The sequence below is a fragment of the Lynx canadensis genome, chromosome B1, assembly GCF_007474595.2.
Source record: "Lynx canadensis isolate LIC74 chromosome B1, mLynCan4.pri.v2, whole genome shotgun sequence".
In the NCBI taxonomy this organism is placed as follows: Eukaryota; Metazoa; Chordata; class Mammalia; order Carnivora; family Felidae; genus Lynx; species Lynx canadensis.
This window is the reverse complement of record NC_044306.2, coordinates 170,481,674-170,508,882: the sequence shown is the minus strand read 5'-3', so window position 1 is coordinate 170,508,882 and position 27,209 is coordinate 170,481,674. Positions and strand designations below refer to the sequence as shown.

At 39.7% G+C, this 27,209-nt stretch overlaps 1 protein-coding gene across 1 annotated transcript in view; it reads right to left on the bottom strand.

The window, feature by feature from the left end:
* The window catches only part of ATP8A1 (ATPase phospholipid transporting 8A1), a 231,850-nt gene that overhangs the window by 80,237 nt on the left and 124,404 nt on the right, over nucleotides 1-27,209 (bottom strand). The window contains 2 exon segments of the mRNA XM_030313951.1: nucleotides 12,682-12,746; nucleotides 16,278-16,416. Coding sequence (XP_030169811.1) covers nucleotides 12,682-12,746; nucleotides 16,278-16,416 — 204 coding nt within the window.

Below are 27,209 nucleotides of genomic sequence, written 5' to 3'. Positions count from 1 at the left end.
GGTTACTTACAGGGACAATAAGTGATGTTTCATCACTCACCTACATCCCAGAGGGTATCATCAGCAAGGCCAAGCCAGAATGGCAAAAGCTAAAGGAAAGAGGTATATTTATTTATCACAAAGTATATGTTGGTGTTTGGGTGACTACAGACACTTGGCATTTATATTTCTTCCTGGGAATCTGTTAAAGTATGTGCAGGTCAAATGATAAACTTATGTTTTAAGGAGAATTCTATTCCCAGAAAGGAAAAAATGATATATCAACATTCTGAATTACACGTTGACTTTCAGACACAGTATTTAACAATGTATTTCATTGTTCTTGGATTTATTCTTTTCCTTCATGAGTTCATCACCGGTTAAGTGAAATAAGCATACGATTGGGGCTAATGATGAATCACACTTGGGAGACACACAACTCTCACCCTTGTCAGATGGACTGAAGTTTATGAAGCTTGTACTTCTTGGTTTAGTGGAAACACCACAGGTTTCTGTTTTCACTTGCTTCCCATAAAAAGGGCAAAATGCAACCCAACGCTACAGGAAAACACCTGCAGGGATCTTGCTGAACAAGGATGGCGACTCTGCTAAAACAAGATAATTTGCTGGAAGCTGGGCCACTGTAAACTTGTCAGCTGATGTGCAAAGTCACCAACTGATGCAGAGAAAGCAGGCATCAGTATACAATGTGCAAATGCACAGCTATAAAAAAGCGGACTCTTTTTGTCAGAAAGTCAAGGGTGGCCATGAGGGTTCACAAGATACTTCTGGGCACTGATCACATCTGAAGCAAGATCATGAAGCCACGTTGTAAAGAACTAACATTCCAGAAGCTAGAGGGCAATAATATGGTATCAGAATGTCACTGTTCTGCCCTTTATGGATATCTTTATTCGTAGGTTACTTTGCTTCTTGGAATCAAACTTTTCTCATTCATGAGATTGGGTTAATATCTGTTTTGTAGGGTTATGGTAGGGACAAAATAGCTCCTTTAATTGTGAGTCAAGCACCCAACCCAGTGCTTGGCTCATAGCTGACATCCAAAAAGACTAGTTCTTTCCCTTCCTCTGACATTAGGTTTAATGGAGGTACCAACATCTGATAAAGAAGGATTCTCAAAGTGTCAAATACTGTACAATATTAGTACAACACAATTAGTATCATGAGGAGAATTGTAAGTTTCCTTTTGAAATTTTCCACTGGCAATTTATTTCAATCCACTTAACATTCAACTCTACCAGCCACTTCTGCCACATGAAAAGTATCTGGAAATCTGTCTTGCCCTCAACTCTAGAAAAGTTAGCATCACATCTTCACATACAGCATATGGCTCTTGCTATAAGGTAGGATGATGACTATTTATTTATTTATTTATTTTTGAACATTTATTTATTTTTGAGACAGAGACAGACAGAGCATGAACGGGGGAGGGTCAGAGAGAGAGGGAGACACAGAATCTGAAACAGGCTCCAGGCTCTGAGCTGTCAGCACAGAGCCCGACGCGGGGTTCGAACTCACAGACCGCGAGATCATGACCTGAGCTGAAGTTGGCCGCTTAACTGACTGAGCCACCCAGGTGCCCCGGAAGATGACTATTTATATAACTAAACTAGATTGTTTTTCTTTAACAAATTAGTTTGTCCCAATCTGATAGAACTCTTGAGTGGAAAATAACTTGAAAGTTATAAACTGACTTGGTGTTTTTCCGTGTGTGTGTGTATAGATGCCCACATCAATATACATGTTAGACTTTAAGCTCCCATAAAGAATGCAAAATATATATATGTAAAGTTACATGCAATAGCATTAAACATGCAAATGAGCTTCATAAATACTAGGTTTAAAATAGCTAATGATAAAGAAAACACACAGGCTGGGGCGCCTGGGTGGCTCAGTTGGTTAAGCGTCTAACTCTTGATTTTGGCTCCCATCATGATCTCATGGTTCATGAGACTGAGCCCTCCATTGGGCTCTGCACTGATAGCGTGGAACCTGCTTTGGATTCTCACTCTTACCCCTCCCCCTCTCATTCCCCCCCCCCAATAAATATATATTTTTGTAAAAGGAAAAAAAAAACCCACAGAGGCCTTGCTTTGCTGGCATGTTCTTAAGATATAACACCATAACTTTATAGATATGTTTTGTTTTTTAATAGCAGAAAAATAAATATTTCCTGGGGGGGGGGTGAAAAAAACCTTACTTTAACTTGCTAAAGGTCTACCTTTTAAAACCTATTAGAAGTTAATTTAAAATGTCAAATAAGAGAATATATATATAAGAATCTTAAACTAACACATACTTTATTAGCTGTTTTTGTGGTTTGTGGCCTCACCTCATCATCATTTAAGCCATGAGGTATTTACAAATTTATGGTCAAATAACATTTCATTCTTTCTCTACTTTTACACTTTCCAAATGTTCACACCCTCAAATTACAAATTAACAGAACATTCCAAGAACATTCTTAATAATACATTATGACCATATCAAGTATGGACAATGTTAGCAAGTTCTTAAAGAGTGAGTTATGACTCCCATAATAGCAACATGGATAAACCACTGGGTGTTACTTATTTTTCGACAATGTGTTATTGATTCAGTGGAACACTGGACCTTCCATATACGCCTGTATAACACATATATCCACTATTCCACTGGCTACTGCTGGCAGCAGTAAGTTGTAAAGAATGTATGCCTGAGAGTACAGAGAAACTACATTTATATATAATTGGTTCATTTAGTATTTATTCCAGTAGAATCACCAGCATTCTTGGACATAGTTTTTGACTAAAAAGCTTTGGTGCTTTTAAACTCCCAGACTATATGAGAACATAACCCTAAAAAACGTATTTGTATAGAACCAAACTAATGTAGAGTCATTTTTCCAAAGTGGATAAGGGCAGACAGAAGGTGAAATCATTAAAAACATATGGTCAAAGAGGTCCTCCAGAACTGCTTAGTGGAAAGCAGCCAAGGGAATGCATTTAATCAATACATATTGCTAAATATAATGAAGAGGGGAAAGAGACACACAAAAAATTCCCATGCTTTGCTGATACACAGGTACGGGTTTTCCACGGTGGGAATACATATAAAACACTGTAACTGAGGAAACAGTCCGATCTCCCAGCAGGGTCACGTCATCAGAAAGGTTAGGGGTCACAAAATGGAAGGTAAGAAGAGGACATTGTGGCGCTGGATAAATTGCTCTTGGCCCCTGGGCAGAGGTTTGGGATGTGGGATTACGATCGGTTCCATCAGGCAAATAACTCCTTATGAGGCATCTAGTCTCACGTGGGGTATGTTAGAGAGAGAGAGGCAGAGAAGTGTCGAATCTGGGTCTGAGGCTACGGTTCAGTGTTGGGGTATGGGCACGCAGCAAAGAGAAACAAATCCAGAGAAAGGAAGGAAGAGTGAGGTAGGGGATATAATTATATAATTTAAATAGTTTTGTGGATAAAGGCTTTTACCCAAGTTCTCATGGTAATTATTTTAAACCACCACTGAAAGCCTCCTAAACACTTATTTTGAGCTTGGTATTAAATATTCTCTGGTGGCGGCAGTGACTTAAACACAGAAGGCAGAATTCTAGAGGAACTCGGTCGGCAGACATCCAGTCTCTCATACTGCCTTCGATTCAGCCAGGAAGAGGATGCTCAGAACATACAGCTGCCTTTTTTTGGGGGGGGGGGGGAAATATGCAAATTACCAAATCAATGGTTTGGAGAAAGTTAACAACCAGGAAGCCTGTGAGAAATTGTTACCCCACAAAGAAAGAACCACAAAGAAAGCTAATGTTGGGTCCATTTTCCTAATGATTTGAATTAATTAATGTAGGAATGCAGAAGAATCATTATCTGCTGTATATTCTCAGTGCAAACCCCAAATCCATACCATTTCCATTATTTCATAGGTACATTCAATAAAGTCTTCCATACAGTCATTGTGTGAGTACAATGAAATGTAGTCTTTCCCGAGTTCCATAAATACAAGATGGCCAAATGCCACAGTTTTCCAGAAGAGCATCTGTCTTTCAGCTGCTTTGTAGTCCTAGTGGTGAGTGGGAAAGGAGGTAGGAACAAAGTAGAGGGACAAGGCAGAAAACGTGGGGGATGCCTCCCAGAATGCTTCCTCCTGTGACTGAGTCTCCACTGCCACTGGAGAAGGTATGGTTATTTAAAAACAAAAGGAAAAGGGGTGCCAAGGTGGCTCGGTTAAGCAGCCCACTTAGGCTCAGGTCTTGATCTCATGGTTCACGAGTTCGAGCCCTGTGTCAGGTTCTGTGCTGACAGCTCAGAGTCTGGAGCCTGCTTCAGATTCTGTGTCTCTGTCTCTCTCTGCCCCTCCCTCGCTCATGCTCTCTCTCTCTCAAAAATGAATAAAAACAGGGGCGCCTGGGTGGCGCAGTCAGTTAAGCGTCCGACTTCAGCCAGGTCACGATCTCGCGGTCTGTGAGTTCGAGCCCCGCGTCGGGCTCTGGGCTGATGGCTCGGAGCCTGGAGCCTGTTTCCGGTTCTGTGTCTCCCTCTCTCTCTGCCCCTCCCCCGTTCATGCTCTGTCTCTCTCTGTCCCAAAAATAAATAAAAACGTTGAAAAAAAAAAAGAAAAAAAAATTTAAAAAATGAATAAAAACATTAAAAATTTAAAAAAAGAAAAAGAAAAAAATGGTTTTGGACTTAGAGCGGTCTAGGTCGAAGTGCTGGATTCTGCACTTGCTAGCTGTGTGAACTCAAAGTCTCTGTATGTGAGACGAATTCTGCCAGCACAGAGCAGCAGAGCTAATGTAGGCAGATACACCTGGCACATAGTAGGTTTCCTCTAACCTGTCAATTGCATGGTTGTACTGACTCATCAAAAGAAGTGGGTGGAGATGCAAAAAAAGTCACAAGGCATGGCCTGCTACCCTCACAAATGTCAACAAGCTGTGGGGAGAGTGGCAGGGACACAAGGGTTAGAAAGCATTTATCTGTAATTCTAGGACTCAGGGAACTCTTGGAGGAGTTCAGATGTTCAGCCAAAAGAAAAGAGAGAGAAAAAGAGAAAGGGAGAGAGAGAAAGCATATTCAGGCTTGCGGGTAGGAAGAATTTCTCAAGACAGAAATACTATGAATTTGTGAACGATTTCACTGAGGATTCTGCACAGCAGCCAAGATTACGGAGTTCTGTTTAAGGAAAGCGGACACATTTAATTTTTATGAGACCAAACAATGTGTTTGATGGAACTTTTTCAACCACACACTTTGGCTTGTGGCAGGCAGCATCTTCAATCAGGGGAAAATAGAACAGATTATTTGTTCATATGCTCTTTTCATTTTTTGTAATGTTTACATTTTTTACTAACTCATTTCTTTCAAAAGTAACAAAGTTGGCTTTCTTCGCTGAGAGCTATTTGGAGGAAGCGGTGTGTCAGACACTATTTCAACAATCATCCTGCAATGGGACGCTATAAAAACGTAACTTTGCTTCTGATAGGGATATATTAACACCTTGAAAGTTAAACTAAGATCTTAAAATTTTCAGGCCCAAAAGCTGAAACAGCTTTGCTAATGGTGAAAGAAAATTCCCAATACTAACGCCGCCATGCTGGCAGTGGAGGAAAACTCAGTGTGGTTTAAAAGCTGCCTAAACTGGTTTTCAAAGCAATACAAAATGTATTGTATTGGACTCATGGGACACATCAAGACAAAACCTGAAGTAGCCCCAATTCTCTTTTGTCCCCCCTCCTTTTCTGGAGTCAAGTCAGTAACTTGCTTATTCTGGATTGCTTTCAGAGGCCATTCAACAGTGGCTGGTTCTCCAAACAGTGAGGTTTGTCTGCGTAATACATAGAAGTCGAGCTTAAAAGGATACAGATGACAACCTCACCATTTATGTCATGAATGTCCTGTAAGTTATACTTGAGGCTTACACGGTGTTAGAAAATCAAATTCAGCTAGGAAAAAAAAAAAAAGGCAATCCCAGAAAGGGCTTTATTTTACCAAGGTGTTGAAAAATATATATTCTTAGGCTTGTTAATACCAAATGTGGTTAACAATTCATTTTCTGTACAATAATATATCAGTGAGGAAAAACACTGGTATCCATAATCAAACCTGGGAGTCGTATGTTCAAATTAAGGAGAGACGTTTAAGTAGTGAGAAGGACGGCTGTTTAAAATCACCTCTTAAGGGGCTGGGTAGGGGGGCACCTGGGTGGTTCAGCTGGTTAAATGTTTGACTCTTGATTTTGGCTCAGGTCATGTCTCATGGTTGGTGAGATCAAGCCCTGAGTGGGGCTCAGAGCTGACAACACAAAGCCTGCTTGGGATTCTCTCTTCCTCTTCACCTCTCCCCTGCTCTTTCTCTCAAAAATAAATAAATATTTTAAAATCAAATCAAATCAAATCACCTCTTACAGCAGCTGGCAAGAAGATGCCCCTCCCCCTCCACGCCCCAGGAATAATCATGCTAAAAGAAATAATAATTATTATGGTTATGATAATGGTCCATATTTTTAAGTGCTTACCAAATCTTGGTTGCTGTTTACAAGTATTTAAAAGGTACTGTTTTATTTAATCCGCACAATGTACCCCATAGATGGATATTATTACTATTTTTGTTTTATAAGAGTAGCTGGCAGCTGAAGCCCAGAAAAATCTATTTGCTTAGACTCCGGAATCCAAGTACTTTGATACATCCTCAAATGCTAATTAGCACTGGAGGTCAAGGTGAACTTTTAGAATGGGCATAATGGTATCTGCCTACTAATGTTGTCAAGTTTAAGTGTGATTGTTCCTATAAAGTCCTTATTCCAGTACCTAGTACAAAAAATAAGCTTCATAAACCTAAGCTAGCGTTTTTCTTAGGACTGGAACTATCCCGCAGGGGTAGCAGGGTTCTCTTTTCACAAAAAGTCAGAAAGCTGCATTTTCCTTTGGGATCCATTCACTACTTCCCATATACTTGGTGCTGACTCCTCATCAGGCTGAATGTGAATGTCTACAGCAGCATAGACTACCTAGAAAAACTGCCCGGGTGATCTCCAGGACAGGTTGGCAGGGATTCTCGGGAGTTCAACTGGAAAACACTGGAAGCCTTTTGACTATGAGTGTAGGAAATTATTTCTCCAAGCTCTCTACATACATATTTAACCATCATTCCTGATAATTCAATAAATATATAGTAATACTTTTCTCCTGCTCTTTTTTGTTTCCTAGGAAGCCAGACAGTAGAAAGGAAAATGGATTTAAGATCCAGCCCTACCTCCCAGGACACATCCAACAACTGTCCACGTAAAAGAAATGCTATAAGAAGGAGAGATCAAGGTTAAGGGTATATTATGTGAGGCTCAGAAAGATTGTTCTGGCACCTATAGAGTTAATGGCTTAAGAAATTATGGTCCCTCCCATTCACCCTAGACTTGACAGATGAGAACAGTGGAATCTGGATGTAGAGAGCTTTTTGTACATTTTGAAAGGCCTTAATTAGATACTGGGAGCTAAAGACAAATTGAGATTCCCTAGTTCTTAGCTCACATTTTTAGACATTTCCAGTTTTAGCAGACAGACTTTGAACAAATCATGACAAATTAAAGATATAAAAGCGATGCTAGAAGAATCCCTTCAAGCTAGGTCATTAAGTGGAAGGGGTTTCTGAGAAGTGGGATGTCTGCCCCCCACCCCCCAGCCCCGGGAATAATAATGCTAAAAGAAATAATAATAATCATGGTTATGATAATGGTCCATATTTCCTGGGCATTGCTAAGGAATTACAGAAGAAGTACAATATACCCTTCATGCCAGGAATTTGAAATTCCTGCCTTTGCAGACCCTTAAAGAAATGTCTCATACCACGAACACAGTCAGAACTTCTAATAAAGTGATTCAAAGTAGCACAGTAAAAAATTATATAAGTATATTACCCAAATGATCAATTTATTACAAATATCTAATAGATTTTGATCAACTTTAGAGGATTCTTTAGAAAAAAAATTTTTTTAAGTTTATTTTTGAGACAGAGACAGTGTGTGAGCAGGTGAGGGACAGAGAGAGGGACAAAGAATCCGAACTAGGATCCAGGCTCCGAGCTGTCAGCACAGAGCCTGACCCAGGGCTTGAACTCACGAGCTGTGAGATCATGACCTGAGCTGAAGTCAGTTGCCCAACCGACTGAGCCACCCAGGAGCCCCCAACTTCAGAGGATTCTTAATGGCGTGGACCCATGAAATTCTTACTTTCTAAACTAAGAGAAAAACATGATCAAAGTTCCTAACAAACTCTTTTGCTGACAATGTCAATGTTAAATGGTAGCTTGGTAGGTAACTGGGTGCAAGCACCCGGCTGTGCTCCGGGCAGCTGCTGTCAGGGGAGACCGCTCTTGCCATGAAGGAAGCCAGGAATGGGCAGATACAGAAAAGCCCGTCAGATTTCCCTATCAGATCTGTGGAGCAAGACTTTCATTCTGTATTTTCAACTGTGGTTTGGTTTTATATATTTACTTAAAGGTTTTAAAAATGCTGAATGGCCATTAATTTTTCAACACAGATAACTGTACTGAAACTCAAAATGAGAAAATTAGAAATCCAAATAACTTTTTTTTTTTTTTTTTTTGGACATGCGCTAGATTATGGGAAGACAAAAAAATTCCTTTACTGTGATTGCCAGGAAAAAGTCTTTTCTATTTGGAAACTCAAGAACCTCAAATATAATAGTTTACTTATACAAGTTGAAAAAGAAGATTCAACTTTAAAATGTTAACAGTATTAGGAGTATCTTGGTATAAAATTTGCACAGTTCATAGCACTAGGTATCACTTCTGCAAAAGAAGATCCACATTTATATCTTGCTTAGGAAAAAAATGAAAAGATGGGGGAATAATGTATCTTTCATAATAAAAATGGTCATTATGCAAAACAACTTGCAGGCTACTGAAATAATATTTTTCTACAAAATTTTATAATATCTCTTTCTCGTACGTGCCATGCCCTGTACTAATCATGGCAGTCCTGTGCCAACGGTAACATTATCCTTGCTTTGCAGGCAGCAAAATTGGCTCAGAGCGGTTACCTAATTTCAATTTGCCCAGGGTCCCACATTCAGAATAGGGCAGAACTGTAACATTTAATGGAATAATTTAAGTGCGTTCGTTAAAACTGCCACTTGATGAAACATATACCCACAATCTATTTACTGTTGTATTATTTCCTGAGACATTACGTTCCTACTAAGTTTATTGCTTAAATGTTAATTATTTGTTTGTGCTGATGGAATGGGAATCCCATAGTGTATCCTCATCAGTACAATGTGAACACACAGGATGCTTTTCTTTTCCGTGACAATGGAAAATAAATAATGATTTATCTGCAGGTGTTCTAGCACATCTCATGATTTCCTTGAAATCTCAGCTGTGGATTTTAGGACACAAGACCTGAAGGAGCTATGCAAAGTGATGTGTCCTTTCCTGCTGAGAAGCAAATGAGTGCACCAGAGAGGGTCTGACCCCAACGGCCAGATTTGTAAAGTCACCACTTAACTCCCTGGGAGAACAGCCTGCCCCTACCAGCAGGGAGAGAATGCATGGCGGTCCAGAGCTGGATAAGTGAGTGCTAATCCGTCAGCCAGGGTTTGCCTACGATCTTCCACACCACACTGTCACCTGAATTGCTAAGAACCTTTCTAACTACTTTACTTTAAAAATACCAGGTAAGATCGATTACTGCCAAATTTAAAACTGATATACAATATTATTTTTAAAGGGAAACCCTTAATTGAAAATTACTCTGTGACTTAATTCTCAAGTGTTTATGGAGTACTTATGGGGTAGGCAGTCTGCTGGGCATTGAGAGAGGCTGGCAAACCAAAATACATAGACACAGACCTGCTTTCCTGAAATTGAGTATTCCCTTGAGAGTCCTAGCTATGTTTGGTCCAGTAGAAATAGGGAGTGCAGGTACCCCTTGAGGCAGTTATGTCTTAGGGTTGCCACTCTGAAAACTCCAAAATGCAAGTAAATGCCATTGGCTTAACAATACATGATGCAGCACGCTGACTATCTTTGGTATTTCCCTTTACTTTTTTATTCTTGAGATTACTAGTTCTATCACTCGATACCCGCAACACAAAAAGAACGTGCTCATCCCAGTTGGAGAAAAATTATGAAAGAGATGAAAACAAGAAGCATTGCTGTCGTAAGCTACGTAAGATGAAAGCTTACATCCAGACAAAAAGGATCATGTGACAGGTCAAGCATGGCTTGACATGCTTTTGCTTTGACGTCAGAGGTCTCACCTCTGACTTCTTTCAAGTGTCAGAAAAACCATCTACTACCTGTAACCCATGTTGCTGACAAAGGCCTACACGTCTACAGGGACTAGGAAAATGCTTCCATGGAGGCTCTTGTAATGTTGTGAACAACCATGGCCCAGTTCTGGAGCCACTCGTGATGGCTTCCTCTTTCTCCAGGGACCACATGGGAGAAGTCTCCCTGAATTTCTCTCCCATAACATGGATGGCAATGGCACCCCATCCCCTCTTACCTAACTCTTATCCTGGCCTGCTGCCTGCACCCCATGACTCTCCAGCCTTCCACACTTGTCTATGGTCGGTTGCTTTGACACATCATACCTCTCTTAAAGGGCTGATGAAGTTGCTTCCCTTACCTGTGGAGGCAAATTCTCAAACCTGGCCCAGCTTTCCACAGTTGACCTGAGACTATCTTTCCAGTTTTAATGACAGTCACCCCCCACTGTCATTTCTTTGCCGTTTCCTTATGAATACTGTGTCACCATTTAAAAAGAATTAGGTAGCTTCACATACATTATTGGAGAACAACTGCTAAGATAATATTAAGAGACAAAAGCAAGGTATAAAGTAGCATGGATAGTGTGCTGTAATTTGTGTTCAATAACAAAGCATGTGCACATAGATATACACAAATATCCCTCAGACATGGCAGAGTATCTTGGGATGAACACTTGGAAACTGGAACAGCGGTTGTTCCTAGGGAGATAAACTGGGTAGCGTGGGTGTAAGGATGGGAGACTCAGTTTGTAACGCTTGTACCTGTCCCTTTCTGTAACCTGGATTTTACCCTATGTACCTGCATTTATTCAAACAAAATACTTCAGACAATTACAGCCTTTTAAGTTCAGTGTTCCTCTTTTATGCCCCCAAATATACGTTGAACTTACATGTATTAACTTTCTGATTCAAGGATTCCTCCATTACTCAACCACTCATCTCCATCTAACTCACGGGTCGCTTACTTTATAAACACTTCCAAGCCTCACAATTGTGTCATAGCAATATATCCACCTTATCTATGCATCTGTTTGGTACTGTTACTTATATGCATTTTACTTCCCTTATTATCTGTAAGCTTTTGAAGGGTATGGCTATCTTAGTTCTGGTTTTTCATAACACTGTAACTTGAGTAAACCCAAAATTAATAATATGACGGGTGGGGAACAGAGACAACTGTGAGCCCTAAGTGGCAGAGTCTGCTGAGTGCTTACCCAGTGGTGTGTCCTCGGAGCCTAGCAGAGGCCTGCTGAATGAATAAATAAAAAGGACATTCTTCCAACCACAGGCTAGGTGTTTTTGTTTTTTGTTTTTTGTTTTTTTGGTTGTTTTTAGGATTTTAGGATTTTAGGTGTTTTTAGGATTAAAGCGTGGTTCACACAATGTGCTTATTAATAAAGATGTGACCAACTTTCATGGTTTAAAAATCAAGTATTATTCTTTAGGTTACAAGTTTCTCAAAAGTTTCACAAGAAAGGGAAAAGGATCCCAAGGATTGTCTTGAGGACAAATAATGAAGAGATCGTCATTCCAATTTAAAAACCGGAAGTCAAATACTTCTGACCTGTAATTTCCGTTTGCCACCTGACTTCTACTAAATGTCTGCCTCTTCACCATCCTTTCTGCATACCTGTCCTCTCGGCTTCACCCACGTCCTTAATTATCAGGTTTTCTCTGCCCTTTGCGTCACAATGTCTATTTCAAGCAGTTGTATAGTCACCTCCCCTGTTCTGTCTTCCACCTTAAGTTACAAACAGTCACCTTTTTACTTTAAAATTCTTAACAGGTCATTTGACCTGCATATTTAAAAAAAATTTTTTTGGGTTAACTTCTATTTTACACGGTACACCTCACAAATCTTTCCCCCTTTCCCAAATATAACTTTGTGTGATCACAGCCATGAAAAAAGGAATTTATATTTCAGCCCAGAAGTTAGGACATTAAAAAAAACAATGTGGCTTTCCTTTTAGGAATGGTGATTTCATGCTGTCCAATAGGTTTCACAGATAATTTTTTTTTAAGAGAAGCAAAATACACATTAACACTGGAAGCTAAAGAAGATATTAAATGTTTAACATACAAAATTCCCAGGTAGACATGAACAAATTGCAGTCACTCAGTAACCTCCTGACATAATGCTTCTGCAAAGCAGAAAAAGTTTTGTCTCACACCATCAAGCAAATCATTTAGCAACTTCTTTTAGCTGTCATGGACATAAAGCTGGGATCTATTTACAACAATGTGGTTCAAAACAATATGCATTATGTTACAGCAGAGCAAGAGTAATAAATCTCTTTTAACCTAAGGAAGATCAAATATTTTTACAGCTATTTGAATATAAAATAAAATATAACAAGATGGTTAAGTTATTAAAGGAATTTTTTTTAAAAGATAATTTTACTTACATCAAGAGAGCCTTCATTTATAACAATCATTCCCATGTTCTTCCTCAAAAGTTTGCAGGAGTGTCCTATGTCCAAACATAGAGTAGATTAATTGATATAATTCATTTCTCTACAGAGCAGTGGCGAAGATGTTAAAGTGATAATACTGTAAAAATATCAAATTTTATTTACTTTTAATCTATTTTATTAGACAAAACTAAAGCTTTATCTATTTTATTAGGACCGGTGATAGTTGTTTTCCAGGTTTGCAGAAGTTAAAAAAGAAATGCTCTTGCTTGTTATAGGAGGGCTACAAGGATAATATTTGGCAAGTTAAAGCTGTCTTGAGAAACAAGTATGGAAAGAGAACGTGGTAGTGACTCTCAATGTCCTGAAAAGCACCACACTTATATGGAACATCCTTCATGATGACCAACATGAGGAGATGGCTGTTTTTGGAGAAGGGTGCTAAAGGCTGTCTGGCTATCTTGTGGACCGTGGATCCCACCACTGTCCCCCTGCCCTTGGACTACTGTCATATCCTCTACCGTCCTGTCTTTCCTCGCTTTGCTGTACTTGCAGCAGGGCAAAATCACCTGCTGGTTAAACTGACACTGCCTACTCAGAACCCATTTGTGTACAGCTGAACTTGGCTGGAGAAAAACAAGCAACTCGGCTGGCTGGTGTTTAAAATATTACCATCACATTTAAAATAGTATCATCTACCTTACTCCTTTTGTGATCTCTTTCGATATATATATATTTTTAAATGTTTATTTTTTATTTTGAGAGAGAGAGACAGAGAGAGAGAGTGTGCAGGCAGAGGGGAGAGAGAGAGAGAGAGAGAGAGAGAGAGAGAGAGAGAGAGAGATGAATTCCAAGTAGGCTCCACACTGCACTGTCAGTGCAGAGCCTGATGTGGGGCTTGAACTCACGAACCGTGAGATCATGACCTGAGCCGAAATTAAGAGTCAGACACTCAACTGACTGAGCCACCCAGGTGCCCAGATACAATGGTTTTAAATACCATCAAAACAGTGACCATTCTGGAACTCATATCTCCTACTTAGAGCTCTTTCCTGAACTCCAGACTCTCATATCCCAGTGCCTATGTAAGAGCAGACACTTAGGTGTAAAACAGGCATCTCAAACTTAACATATCTCAAAACTGGATTCTTGATCTCCTCCCAGAAAACCTGCTTCCCCTCGGTCTTCCTTATTTTGGTTAATGGCAATTCAATCCTTCAATCACAGCAGCTACGATGCCTTGGAATTATGCTCCAGTCCGTTCTTTCTCTCATACCTCCCATCTAATCAATTAGTCAATCCTGTGGGCTCTACCTTTAAAATATATACATATTCCAGCCATTACTCACCACTTTCACTTTACCATCCAGGTCCAAGTAACCAACATGCCTCACCTGGATTGATATAACAGCCTCTTCACTGGTCTCCCTGCTTCCACACCTGCTTCCCTCCCAGCTCATTCTCAGCCAGCCTAGTGGCCAGACTGACCGTTCTTGCAGGAAAGTCGGTCCACATCTTTCCTCTGCTCAGAACCGTCCAGTGGCTTCCCATCTCACTCGGAGTAAATGCAAGGCCTTTACAGCAATCTGGGAGGCCCTGTCATGTGGCTGACCTGCTCTCCTGCTCCCCGCTTTGCATTTCTGCTCTTTTTAGAACAGAAGACAGCTTTCCCTAATCATCCAACGACAAGCTCCCTTTCCTCTCTTAGGTCATTTCTCAAAGGTCATCCTCTCAGTGAGTTCTTCCTGACCTCCTGATTTAAAACTGAATCCTTCTGTGTAATGCCCATTTGCTGTATGAATGAAATGAATGGATCTCACCTACTTTATCCTAGGAAAAAGACCCCAAAGATTATGGCCCAAGACTCCAGAAGTTAAATGTTACCAAACGCCACCTCCATACTCTTCATAGGAACTGTCATAATGGCTCCGTCCCTCAATTGTTCTCAGCAGCACTTATTTTCCTCACATATCACTCTTTGCCACCCTACAGTCTTCCTCTAGCTGTCATCATGCTTTTTGTTCAGCCTATTTCTGTTTTTCAGGTGTCCGAACTCTAAAGTATTCTTGTACATCATCTTTCCATTTGTGTCTAACACCAGTGATACTTTTTGTAATCAAAATTAACCATTTGTTTGGCTTATGGATTTACACTTATACTAGCATCTTTTAAAAATTAATTGTCCTCTACCTCCAGCAATTTGCTATAAATCTGTTGTAGTTTTTTGTTTTTTTTTTACATTTCTTTTTTATTTTTGATAGACAGAGAGAGACAGAGCACGAGTGGGGGAGGGGCAGAGAGAGACAGAGACACAGGATCCGAAGCAGACTCCAGGCTCCGAGCTGTCAGCATAGAGCCTGACACAGGGCTCGAACCCACAAACCGCGAGATCGTGACCAGCCGAAGTCAGATACTCAACCGACTGAGCCACCCAGCGCCCCTCTGTTGTAGTTTTATATTTACAGAATGCTGCGATTACTAAAATTTCTAAAAGGAGTACTAGCGAAATGTTTCTTAAATAATGATACTTGATACAGACTTTCTAAAAATGTGATTTCATGCTGTCAATACCTTTGAATGGTTTCTTCCACTTTGGTAGAGTTTTGGATGTAATTCATAGGATTTATATCCAGAGGTTGAATCTATGTCAGGGATTACAGTGCTCAGGCAAACTATTATTACCGAATTTGGAAGAAAAAAAAAAAAAGAGTGACATTTCCTTGCATATTACTAGTATACGGGCCTTAAACCAAATACCAACTTTCTTCTCAGTAAGACCTCTGTTATGCACAGGGTTGTGTCTCCTTAGTTTTACATGTTGGAACCTGAACCCATAATGTTTGGAGATTGGGTCTTCCAGAAGATTGAGTTAAACGAGGTCAGAAGGGCAGGTTCATGATCCAATAGGACTTGTGTGCTTATAAGACGAGAAAGAGACACCACGAGTGTGTACCCGCAGAAGAGAGCCAGCTGAGGACACAGTAGGGAGGCGGCCATCTGCAAGCCAGGAAGAGATGCTTCGGGAGAAACCAAACCTGCAGACAATCTTGGACTTTCCAGCTTCCAGAACGGCGAGGAAATAAATTCCTGTTGTTTAACCCACCCAATCTGTGGTATTTTGTTATGGCGACATGAGCTGACTAATAAAATCTTTGTGAAAAATGACACGATTGCAGGATGAATGAAAGCTGGCAACATTACCTCCCATCTCAGAAATAACCTTTGGTCACATAAACAAGTGCCGATACACGAGTCTGCCACAGTCCCTATCTCCAGACTTTCACAGACAACTGCGGACATGTTATCTACATGTGTCAATTATGGATGGAAGGTGGGGGGAGGCAGAGATAGAAAGGTGAGAGAGGGTTACTTTGTGATTGCAAGAGCTGAGGTTTGCAGGTATATACAACCACTGCAAATTTAAAGGGACATTGGGACCATAAATGAACCGATAAGCCCAACAATATTATAAATATGGAAATCTTACAAAACCAAATCTTTCAAATCTTGAAATATCTCAAATTTATCTTCTAAAATACGTCAAACTGTTAAAAAGCATTACGATTTAAAGGTTGAATTAGGTTAATTACCAATGTTAATGGCAGTTTCTTGTTTGTCCCCTGTAAGGATCCAGATCTTGATGTCTGCTTTCATGAGAGTTTCTATGGTTTCAGGCACTTGATCTTGTAATTTATCCTCAATGGCTGTAGCTCCAAGTAGCTGAAGATTCTAGAGAAAATGAGTGGCAAAAATTTTAAGAAGAAAACCCATTTAGATTCTTTAAGAACTAAAGTATGTATATGTTTTCAGAGAATAATGGTAATATGTAGACTTTGATGTAAATTGCAAGTATCCCACTGAGTTTTCTCTTAAGGATCCCTGACTTTAATCCAGTACTTTGACATGAAACTGAAGATACCTATATTACCTTACTCCTAAGGTAGGCAACCGATTCTTACAAAAACAAAAAATGAAACAAAAAGCCACACACAAGGGAGAAATCAAAAGGGAGTTAAAGACGAGCAGGCAGCTGCAAAAAAACAACAACAAAAACTATGGAAGATCAACACAGCAAAGAAGCAATGTTCACGATCTGTTTGAAAAAGAGTAGGAATAAATGCTTATGAAAAAATAAATGCTTATGCAATTAAATTATAATTTGATGCAGTGTCAGAAAACGTACACATAGCAGACAATTAGAAATGCTGAGGAAGAGAGAAATAAACCAAGAAACAGCATCAGTCTCTGTAAGAAAGAATAGGTTGGGTAATTATCACATTACTCCATATTTGTGCTGTGGAAGGCCAGAGTCCATTAAAGATTGCTTGCTCACTAGTTGGTATGTTTCATACAAGACCGAACATAATATGTTCTGCAGAAAGCTCTTCTAATCACTCAGAAAGAAGAATGGTTTCTACTCTCATCTTCCTAAATAGAGGAACAATGAGAACAACTCTTTGGTTGTTAGGGAAACCTGGCTCACTACAGAGGTACAGGGGATGGTTCTTGGTCCTAAATACATAAGAATGCAAACTGACAAACTAAGCCACAATCAACTGATTCTTGGATTTTCCCTGTAACCTAACCACCAGGATGATCCTCTACATCAACATTTATCTTTCTTTTCAAGCTGTTTCTCCCTTCTTGCCTTCATTTTTATTTTAAAACACCAGACAGGGACAGTATAGATATAAGGGAAATGAAGTGCTAAGGATAGTGTCTAAACTGGTAATAACAAAGAAAGCATTCCATCTTCTTTCTCCTAACATTAAGTTCTGCTTACTATTTACCAAAGTGTAAGTTTAAAATTAGTCCTAAGTCTTGGTAGGCATGGGAAAGAAATAAGGTTAAAATATATGTAAGCAAACATGAGTGAGTGAGAGAGGGCTTATGGGTATATTACTTAGGAATGCTTCTGGCTATAATAGAAAAAGTCTAACAATGGCTTAAATGAAGATTTGGTTTTCCTTCCCTAAGTAGTATTGGGATAGCCAGTTACAGGCATTAGACTGATAGTTCAAGTCACTTTCCAAGACTTTCTCAATGTCTCAAGGTGGCTGCCACAGCTATAATTATCACTGCCACAACTGAAGACAAGAATAAGGGGGCAATGGCAACTGTATCCATCTCTTACTTGAAAGCAAAAGTGTTTCTAAAAGTCCCTAGCAGATTTCCAAACATGGCCATTTTTGTTTATTTATATTTCCATGGCCATGCTTCACTATCAGTACTGAGCTTTTCCAGCCTCGATAGTGGGATGACAAGACAGAAAAGGATGGGAACGGGTGTTAAATTAGCCAGCCAACAGTCTTTGCCACAATGCTTAAATATAGCTGGGCGTGCATGTGCACAGGTGTGTATGTATACGTGCATGTGTCTTTGTGTGCATGTACGTATACAGAGGCACACACATCCTCCACTGCTTTGCCTGGGGAAACCCAGCTCATCCTGCAAGGCCAGTCTCAAAAGTTAACTGCTTCCTTGAAGCCGTACTTCTAACACAAGTCTTCTCCTCTACGGTGCTCTGACAGAACTTTGCTCGTCTTTACTCATTTCAATGTACCATATTCAGATTAACTGTTTCAATGTACGACCCATAGTTTTGTTCGAGAGGAGGCACCACATCTTGTTCACCTTTACACTGTATCTCTGGAACACTGGCAGTCAGCATTCAGTGTTTGCTGAGTGAATGACAAAAAAAAAGTTAAGAAAGATTCCGAAATCTAGATATTATCCAGTACTGTTGCAGTCTAGACTACATTCTTTTCAATATATTCCAAATACATTATACAGCTATTAGATACTCTTGGCGCATGACTTCTTAGTTTATAATATGTAAGACAGGAAGGCAAATTCCCTTCTTTAAAGAGATAGTATTATTTTATTATCTTTAATGGGAAGCAGATTTGAAATCTATCATAACCTGATGAATAATTATCATCAAGAAGTTCAAGAACACAAAGGAAGTACAGTTCAGCATCAACTATGCCAACATCACAATGGCTATATTTCAACGTTTAGACAATGACTCTATCCATTCTTTCAGCTACTTTCGGGGCATCTGCAGCTAAATCATCCTGGCCCACATCCCAGGGAAGATCAGAATATACCTGTGTTCAAATGTCAAATAATCCACAGAAAGCATGATAAGATTTTTTTTAACGATCGTGGGGGACAGTTCAGTAATACGAGCTCTTAAAATTTTCTAAACTAAAAAATTATTTTCTGGTAATGTCTCACAAAACCCTGAGGTAACTAGATAATGGGAGAGTCAAGATGTGAACGCATTCATTAGAAATACATAAACAAGTGTATTTGTGTATCTTGTAGCTCCAAGGGGAGAAACGAGCTCAAGAAGTCTACAGGCATACATTACCATGCACGAATCTAATAAAAACAAAATAACTGCATGGGTGAGATCACATTGAAGCCATATTTGAAGGAAGGAAAGCATCTGATTTTGCACAGATGAAAAGGAGACATTCTTTAAACCAGGCAAAAATAATATAAAGGACTAAAGAGGCAGGGCCTGCAATGAGCATGCGAAGAAAAATTACAAGCAGGCTAACCTGGGGTGTGTTGGTGGCTCTAATAACAGGATTTTCTCAAAAGGGTAATGAAACAGTTCTGAATATGCAGCAAAATTGCAGTGGGTCTACCCTGAAGCCTACAAAAGAAAAACCGTGTCCCCAAGCCTGTTACTTTTTCTTTTATCCTAAGAGCTCCTGGAGCACAGTGTTAACTAATTTTAGTGGAAGGCCCCATAGCCTCCTTTCCTTTGGCCCTGGTGTCATTTATTGTGAGATTAAGATCTTGAGTGATAGGCTGTTTGCCCCTGGAAATTAATATCTTTAGCTACATAATGACCACTAGAAAAAAAGATGTGAACTTTGCGTGCTTTTCCTGATCATAACACAGGAGTGTTTAAGCCGTAATCAATTTCATCCCAAACATGTATTACCTTACACAGATGGCCACTAATGTGCACTATGGGAATTACATATTCAGCAAGTGTTGAAACATGATAAAATTCCCCTGGCATTTATGGAATTAAAAAAAAAGTCCAACACTAATTTTACTTTCAAAATGTCACTATGCCAAAAGTTATAAAGGTTTCAGGTTGAGGACTCTTTGACATAATGTAGATTTAATTATCACTGAAAAATCATGAAATAATATTTATTCACCCAGTAAAGCCCTCCACAATCTTATTTTCTCTTTCAGATGTTCATAAAGTAGGCGGAATTTTAAAAGGCACATAATTGTAAAATTTCAACCCTAGTCAAGATAAAAGCCTTCATGCAGAGTACTTAAAACCTGTATGGTAAAATGTATCATGATGGATTTAGAAATTATGTTTTTCCCATTCATTGTATATTTTGCCAAATAACAGAACCTCAGAATGACTTATTACCATGTGCAAATGTTTGGTTAGTACTTAGATTTCTTTGTATTTTTAAAAAGTTTGTGATAATGTTCCTAAATGATAAAAAGTTTAATAATCAAACTCAAAAAACAATTTAGGCTTCAGATTACAACATGGACTATTTGGCGGAAGCTTCTTTAAAGACAAAGACAGAATGCTGGTAAGCAAAGTTTTCCTCCTAGAGTAAATATAGATAAATACTAGAATAACCTATATTTCAGTATGAAATAAGATTGTGACCAGGAAGATGAAATATTTCCTTACTAGAAAGAATGTACCAGACACTGCTAAGTGCTTTACATTTATTAATTCAGTTAATAGCTTTGGGGAGGTTGAGCAAATTAGGGTCAAACAGAGGTACAGTTGAGCTACGTCGGTACGAACAAAGTCCCAGGAATCAATAAATACCCAAAGGCAGCGAACAAGAAGTAAAACTGAGATTAAAGGAGTTAGGATTTTATTCAAATCATTAGGTTTTTAACATTTGTATCTGGGGCGCCTGGGTGGCGCAGTCGGTTTAAGCGTCCGACTTCAGCCAGGTCACGATCTCGCGGTCCGTGAGTTCGAGCCCCGCGTCGGGCTCTGGGCTGATGGCTCAGAGCCTGGAGCCTGTTTCCGATTCTGTGTCTCCCTCTCTCTCTGCCCCCGCCCGTTCATGCTCTGTCTCTCTCTGTCCCAAAAATAAATAAACGTTGAAGAAAAAAAAAAATTAAAAAAAAAAAAATAAACATTTGTATCTGTTCTTCAGTCTTTGGTAATAACTTTGTTTCTCTGAATGGGTTTCAGACTCGGTCCAGAGCCACTCCTGCTAAGGGTACCTATTTGTTTCCACTGGAAGGCTCCGGGAATCCCATTTTGGGACTGGCTCCTCTCCAAGCACCCCCACACACCTGCCCTCATCTTTCACAGACATACTCTGGGCAGGTACTTCTGGGCAAGAGGGTGGGATACAACAGTGGGTTCCTTCTGCAGGAATTTTTATTTTAGAATGTACCCTTAGAGATTCTTCTTTGGATTCCCCCTCATCTTGTTTTCTCATTGTACCTCCTTTCCTTTTACTGGTATCTGTTTCTCCTAGACCCCGGCTGCCTGGCTATCATCAAGCCCCGAGTAATTAGCCATGGGGCCAGGAATCTAGAGTGGTGGTTTTCAGAGTCACCTGAAGGGCTTATTACACACAGATTTCTCATCGAGTAGGTCTGAGGTGAAGCCTGGGAATGTGCAATGGTAACATGCTCTGGGTTTGAGGACCTCACTACAACAACTGCTTTTTTAGAGCAAGCTTGACAACATTTTTCTGTGAAGGGACAGAGGGTAAATATTGTAGGGTTTGGGGCTTGCTGCAACTGCTCAATTCTGTCGTGGCATGAAAACAGCCAAAGACCATGTGTAACCAAGTGGGTGTAGCTGGGTTCCAATAAAACTTGATTTACAGAGCTAGGCAGTGGGTGCATTTGGCCCTTGTGCTGGAGTTTGCAGACCCCTGGTGTAGAATGCTGTGAGCAGCCCATTTCTGCACTGGGTTCCACCCTGACTGACTGCTCTGGATATTTCCTTGTCCAAATCTGACCATTCTTTCTTAGCCTGACCTCAGATCCTCTGGTCCCAATTCTCTCTTCTTGCAATCCCAAACTGCAGACAAAAATCTCTTAACTGTAATACAGGGCTACCGTCAGAGAAAAAGTGTTCTCCCCAAATGATCATATTACATATGCTATATGCTACCTTAAAAGTAAACAAAACATTTTCTGCAGGTACAAAAGAGACACATGGGGAAGAGATACCTTCTTTAGTCTGGGTGGCTCAAAAACCCAATCCCACATGAGTTAACACTTGACCTTAAATGAGGAATTAAGGCTGAGCCAGGGTGGGGGAAGGATGGGCAAAGGAATTCTAAACAGAAGAAATCACATGTGCAAAGGCAGAAAGTATGCAAAAGCATATTGTACTTGAGACGTTGCCATTCAGACAATATGGAAATAATACGTGAAGCGAGGTGTGGTAGTGATTACAGACTACTAATTTAGTAGGATTGTTCTAAGGATGAAATTGGATCAGTAGTCTCAACTCTGAGTAGTAAGTTAGGAAAAAAGATGGGGCTGGAAAAGCTGGTAGGGAATGGAAATGGAAGGGTCTGGGTGTTATGTGCAGGGTTGCCAAAGGCAAGGTTATTTGGAGGAGAGTTTTAGAAGAGGAACAGGATCAGATTTACATTCCAGAAAGTGTACTGGTGGCCAACTAGGGATGGATTAGGAAAAATAGAGGCCTTAAGACCAGTTAAGAGGCTATGGCAGTCCTCATTCTTTTCAGCTTGAAAATATGGCAATCCTGGAATACGGATGTGCTGGTGGGTATGTGATTCTTAGTCATTTTATAATGCTGGCTCACACAGGTTGCCAGCGTCCTCTCTGTTCTGCATTCCACTGGTCAACATTCACTCTTGTAGTTTTTCTTCTCAACCTCGTTTAGCATACAACAATGGGGTTTTATTTTAAAAAGGAGAATCTCATACTTCTTTCCTTCCAGTGTAAGTGGGGCTACAGAACGCTAGGACAAAGAGCATTAAGTCACTGGAATGGCTCACTTGCCTGCTTCTGGAGAAATCGTGCAACTGGTTAATTTTTCCAAGGCCAAGAAGTAGATTTTAACTTAGTGCTTTGTGAACCACGGAAATCATATTTGAGCTCTCATGCGGCCAAGGGCTTGCCAAATAAGGTCAGAATTCACACACCCAGCTGAAAGGAATCAGGATTTGAGAGGCGATTGGGTGTAGCCTGCAAAAACAACAGCCATCTTCTCTGGGCGAGAAGGCAGCAATACGCAGTGTGGAAAGCCTACCGCAAAAGGCTCGTCGTAAGAGATCTATCAGGCCAAAAAGGAGAAGCATGTAAACAGAGAAAGAGTACTAAGAAAACCTTAAGTACTTTAAATACGATTCCCAAGATGAGTTGAGGGAAAATCATGAAACACAAATTTCTACCTTCATTTTTAAGGAAAATGATGCACAGAGGTTATCTCGTTTACTACGGGGACATGTCCTAACAATGCCATGCCTCTCAAGTGCTGATCTGGAAGCTACACGCTTGGTTACGTTTTATTTTTCAAGTTTACCATATTTTACATACATTCTTGCTTTCTTCTAAACCACACCTACAGAATAACATATGGTTTATTAACATGGGATTTGGAATTAAGACCGAACTGGGATTTGAATCCCTGCTCCGCCAACCACTGGATATGTATCCCTCAGCAACTAACTTTCCTAAGAATTTCTAAATCAGCAAGGTAAGGCCAATTAATACAGACTGAATAGGATCTTTCTGAGAAATGATCTCAAAACTTTTTTTTTTTTTTTTGAGTAGTATGTTAGGAAAAAATGTTGAGTGCTTACCTAGGACATTGTTCTGTTTTTGTATAACAAACTCTGTTAATATCAATAAATTCTGTACTTTGCAGAGTAAAGAGAAATTATAAAAAAGTTGAGATCAAATATAACTAGTAACAGAAGTTGTAACACTCTCTCACCCAATGGATCATTTCGTGTACTCCACTTTATAGGCCCTTTAACTAAGCAAGGGGACCTGGAACTTAGTAAATGCTCAAAAAGTGTCAGGTCTTAGTGGATGAGCTGACAGGCTGCAAATATTCTTAAGCAAACAGTAAAACAGGAAACTACTGGAATTTTAAACCATGAAATCACCAGTACATCATGTAAATTTTCATCTAGTACATTTCATTTTTTAGTACAAATGAAAGGGATATTTGCAGCCTCTAAGAATAGAAGCGGTAGTTTTATCTGAAAAAGCATTACATTCTAATACAGAAGTTACTGTGAACTTGGCAGTCATAAAAGCTCAAGAAAAGTCCTGTTTTCCATTAAGTTTTATATTTTTCTAGGAATCCTCTAAACCACTCGTTGCCACGTGTTGCGAAGGGTGCTAGACTGTTGTGTTTAGTCACACTGTGTATCATGGTTGATCTATTTATCACACCACATCAAAGAAGTCTTCATGAAGTCCCAAAAATGTCAGCCACGTTCGAAGGGGAAGTTAAGGAGATAATGTAAAAAAGGTCACTCCACCTCACGGTCCGACCTTGGGGACTCATCTCAGTGCTCGGGGCACTAAGCCCTGTCTGGAACTTCATTTTTCAGTTTACAAGTGCACTGCCTGTCTCCGCCCACTGAAACCGAAGAGAGGGATTTTTCTCGGTCCTTTTCCCTTGCTGTGCCCCAGATCCCAGAACTCAGCCCGCCATGTGTCCAGGCGTCTGCTGATGAATATTCTCAAACGTGTGCTTGTCACGTTCATAGGTTAAATAATTTAGGAAGTTTTCAAAATGGCTGTGACCACATTTCTACAGAATGCATTCTTTAGAATTATTAGCTCTTTTTTCCCCGACATATCCTTAAATTAATCCTTAGTGACAACACATGTGACACAAACATCCTCCATGTGAAGAAAACATGGACTACATACATTAGCAATAGGGGCCAGGCTTTCATTAGGCAAGCACCTACTAAATAAATTTAGCTTCTGAATAAATTATTTAACTGAATCGTTTATTTATTCATCAAATATTTATTCAGTAGTCAACATGGGCCAGACAGGCAGGCACTGGAAACACAGTGACGAATACGAGAAAAACAGTCCTTGCTCTCATGAGGCTTCAATCTAGTGGAGGGTACAGGTTACAGAAATCACAAAATGTGTGTAAAACATTGCTCTCTGATTCAAAGGAGAGCTAGATTGTCAAAGTTGCAGTGTTCTGATTACTCTTTTAAAAAAAATTTTTTTTTTAGCGTTTATTCAGTTTTGAGAGACAGAGAGAAACACAGCACGAATGGGGGAGGGGCAGAGAGAGAGGGAGACACAGAATCTGAAGCAGGCTCCAGGCTCTGAGTTGTCAGCGCAGAGCCCAACGCGGGGCTCAAACCCATGAACCGTGAGATCATGACCTGAGCCGAAGTCGGTCACTTAACTGACTGAGCCACCCAGGCACCCCTACCTTGATTACTCTCAAGCTCAGAAATGATCTTCTCTGAACCATAATCTATTAAACAAAACTGCATCAACTAAGTTGCTATTTTTTAAAAACATATTTCACAATCTATGCCTCATAACAGGAAGAAAAAAAGAAACCACCAATTTGATCACCAGGGAAATACTGCTTCAATCACTGCCCACTATTATATCTCACTCTGTTTTCGGTTACTGCTCAAGATAAATAATTTGCTTTCATAAACACTAGATGCGATCAGTAGGTAATCTGTGCAATGCTAAAGATATAATTGCATTTCTCTATTGAAGCAAATAAATATAAAACGTTTTCAGAAATCTATATTTACCACGAAGGGACACCTTCCTATTTCAGCCAATGGTTTAATTAGAAAATCTTCCCTGATAAGATCAGAGCCCTCTGTACTATAAATTTTCAAGGGAACCCAGCAGCAGAGTATGAAGATGAGGCAAAAAAAAAAAAAAAAAATTGTTTTAGAAGGACGTTAGAATAAATGTAAAGTGACAGATCAAAGAACAAGGTGAGAAATTTCAGGGAAACCACTGCTAATGAAGCATAAAGCTCCGTAATCATTCTGTTACTTATCTGTAATTTCTCCTGACCAAATATATACAAATGAGTTCTAAATGTTATTCTAAAAATCAGATTTTTAAAAATGCAGACCAGCGTAGTATAGGTGGTTTCATAATCTAAAATTACAAGTCCAAATACATGAATTGTTTTTCAAAAGAGCAAGGTTAAAGTACATAAAGCAAGTCAGGTATACTGTCTGAAGAAGGGGGAAACGAGGTTCTCAGAAGTGGTGGTAAAGACATGCAGAGATGTTACCGTCCATAAAATCCAAAGTGGTGCTACAATTCCCCTTCCTAAACCGGGTCAAGACACCTCAAGTATCTAATATGATTCTAATAATCCCTTTTGCATTTTAACCATGTGACTGACCCTTCTTGTTCCTGTACGATTTTGTCTTCCTAGGAATCAATGCTGCGTCTTGGCCTCTATTGGTAACAGAAAAAAGATGTTTCAGGAACATCTTGAAACAACCCATAGCATTAGAATTTCTTCTTTTTTTTTTAATCCTGAAAAGTTTACCATCTGAATACAAGGGTTGGAGTCCAAACCATGAGCAGAGATGATGCTGATATTTACAGATGGATGTAAAAGTCCTAAAACTTCTCCTCTAACGACAGTCAGTAGGGATAATGGTATCCAGAGGACTTTTTCAAATCTCTTATACATTCTTCTTTCCTATAGTGCCCTGGAGGAGGAAGGGGGTGCTTTCTAGTGCTCAGATTGCTGGGAAAGAAAAGTAACAAAGCACTGTGCCAAGGGACCAAAGTCATTATCTTCTTGGATGTTTTCGGTCTATTTGGATATTTTTTCAGCTTATGCTAGGAGTTACTGCACCCAAAGGAATAAGGTTTTAACTAAATTTCAAAAACTGAGTTACTTCTTTGAACAAACACTGGAGGGATAAGATAGTGAGTAGGGTTTAAAAGTACAATCTTATTTATAAAATTTTCACTTATTTTGTAACATATTAAAAATATTCTCATTTTCAGGAAAAGCTCTACGAATCTTTCAAATTTTGAATGTCTTTAATGTAATACTACCATTAACATGTCAATGGCATTTTGCATCATTAATTCAAATATGTTCAGAAACCTCTTGTGCAGGGACCACAGTGATGATCTGGTTTTTCATTGAAAAGTGAAAAGCATTGAGGGGCACCTGGGTGGCTCAGTTGGTTAAGCATTCGACTCTTGATTTCAGCTCAGTCATGATCCCAGGGTCATGGAATTGAGCCCTGACTCTGGCTCCACGCTGGGCATGGAACCCGCTTAAGATTCTCTCTCCTTCTCCCTCTGCCCCTCTCCCCCGCTCATGTGCGTGCCCTCTTTCTTCCTAACAAAACTGAAAAGCATTGAAAATCTATAGTATTTTGAGAAGCACATTTTCTAAAAATTTCACACACAGATGGAATATTATATGGTTTCAAAAGGTGCTCAGTGAAGCCCAGAATCATGAAAGGCTTCTCACTGACCATGATGAGGGCAAGGTGCTGAGGTTGAGGGGA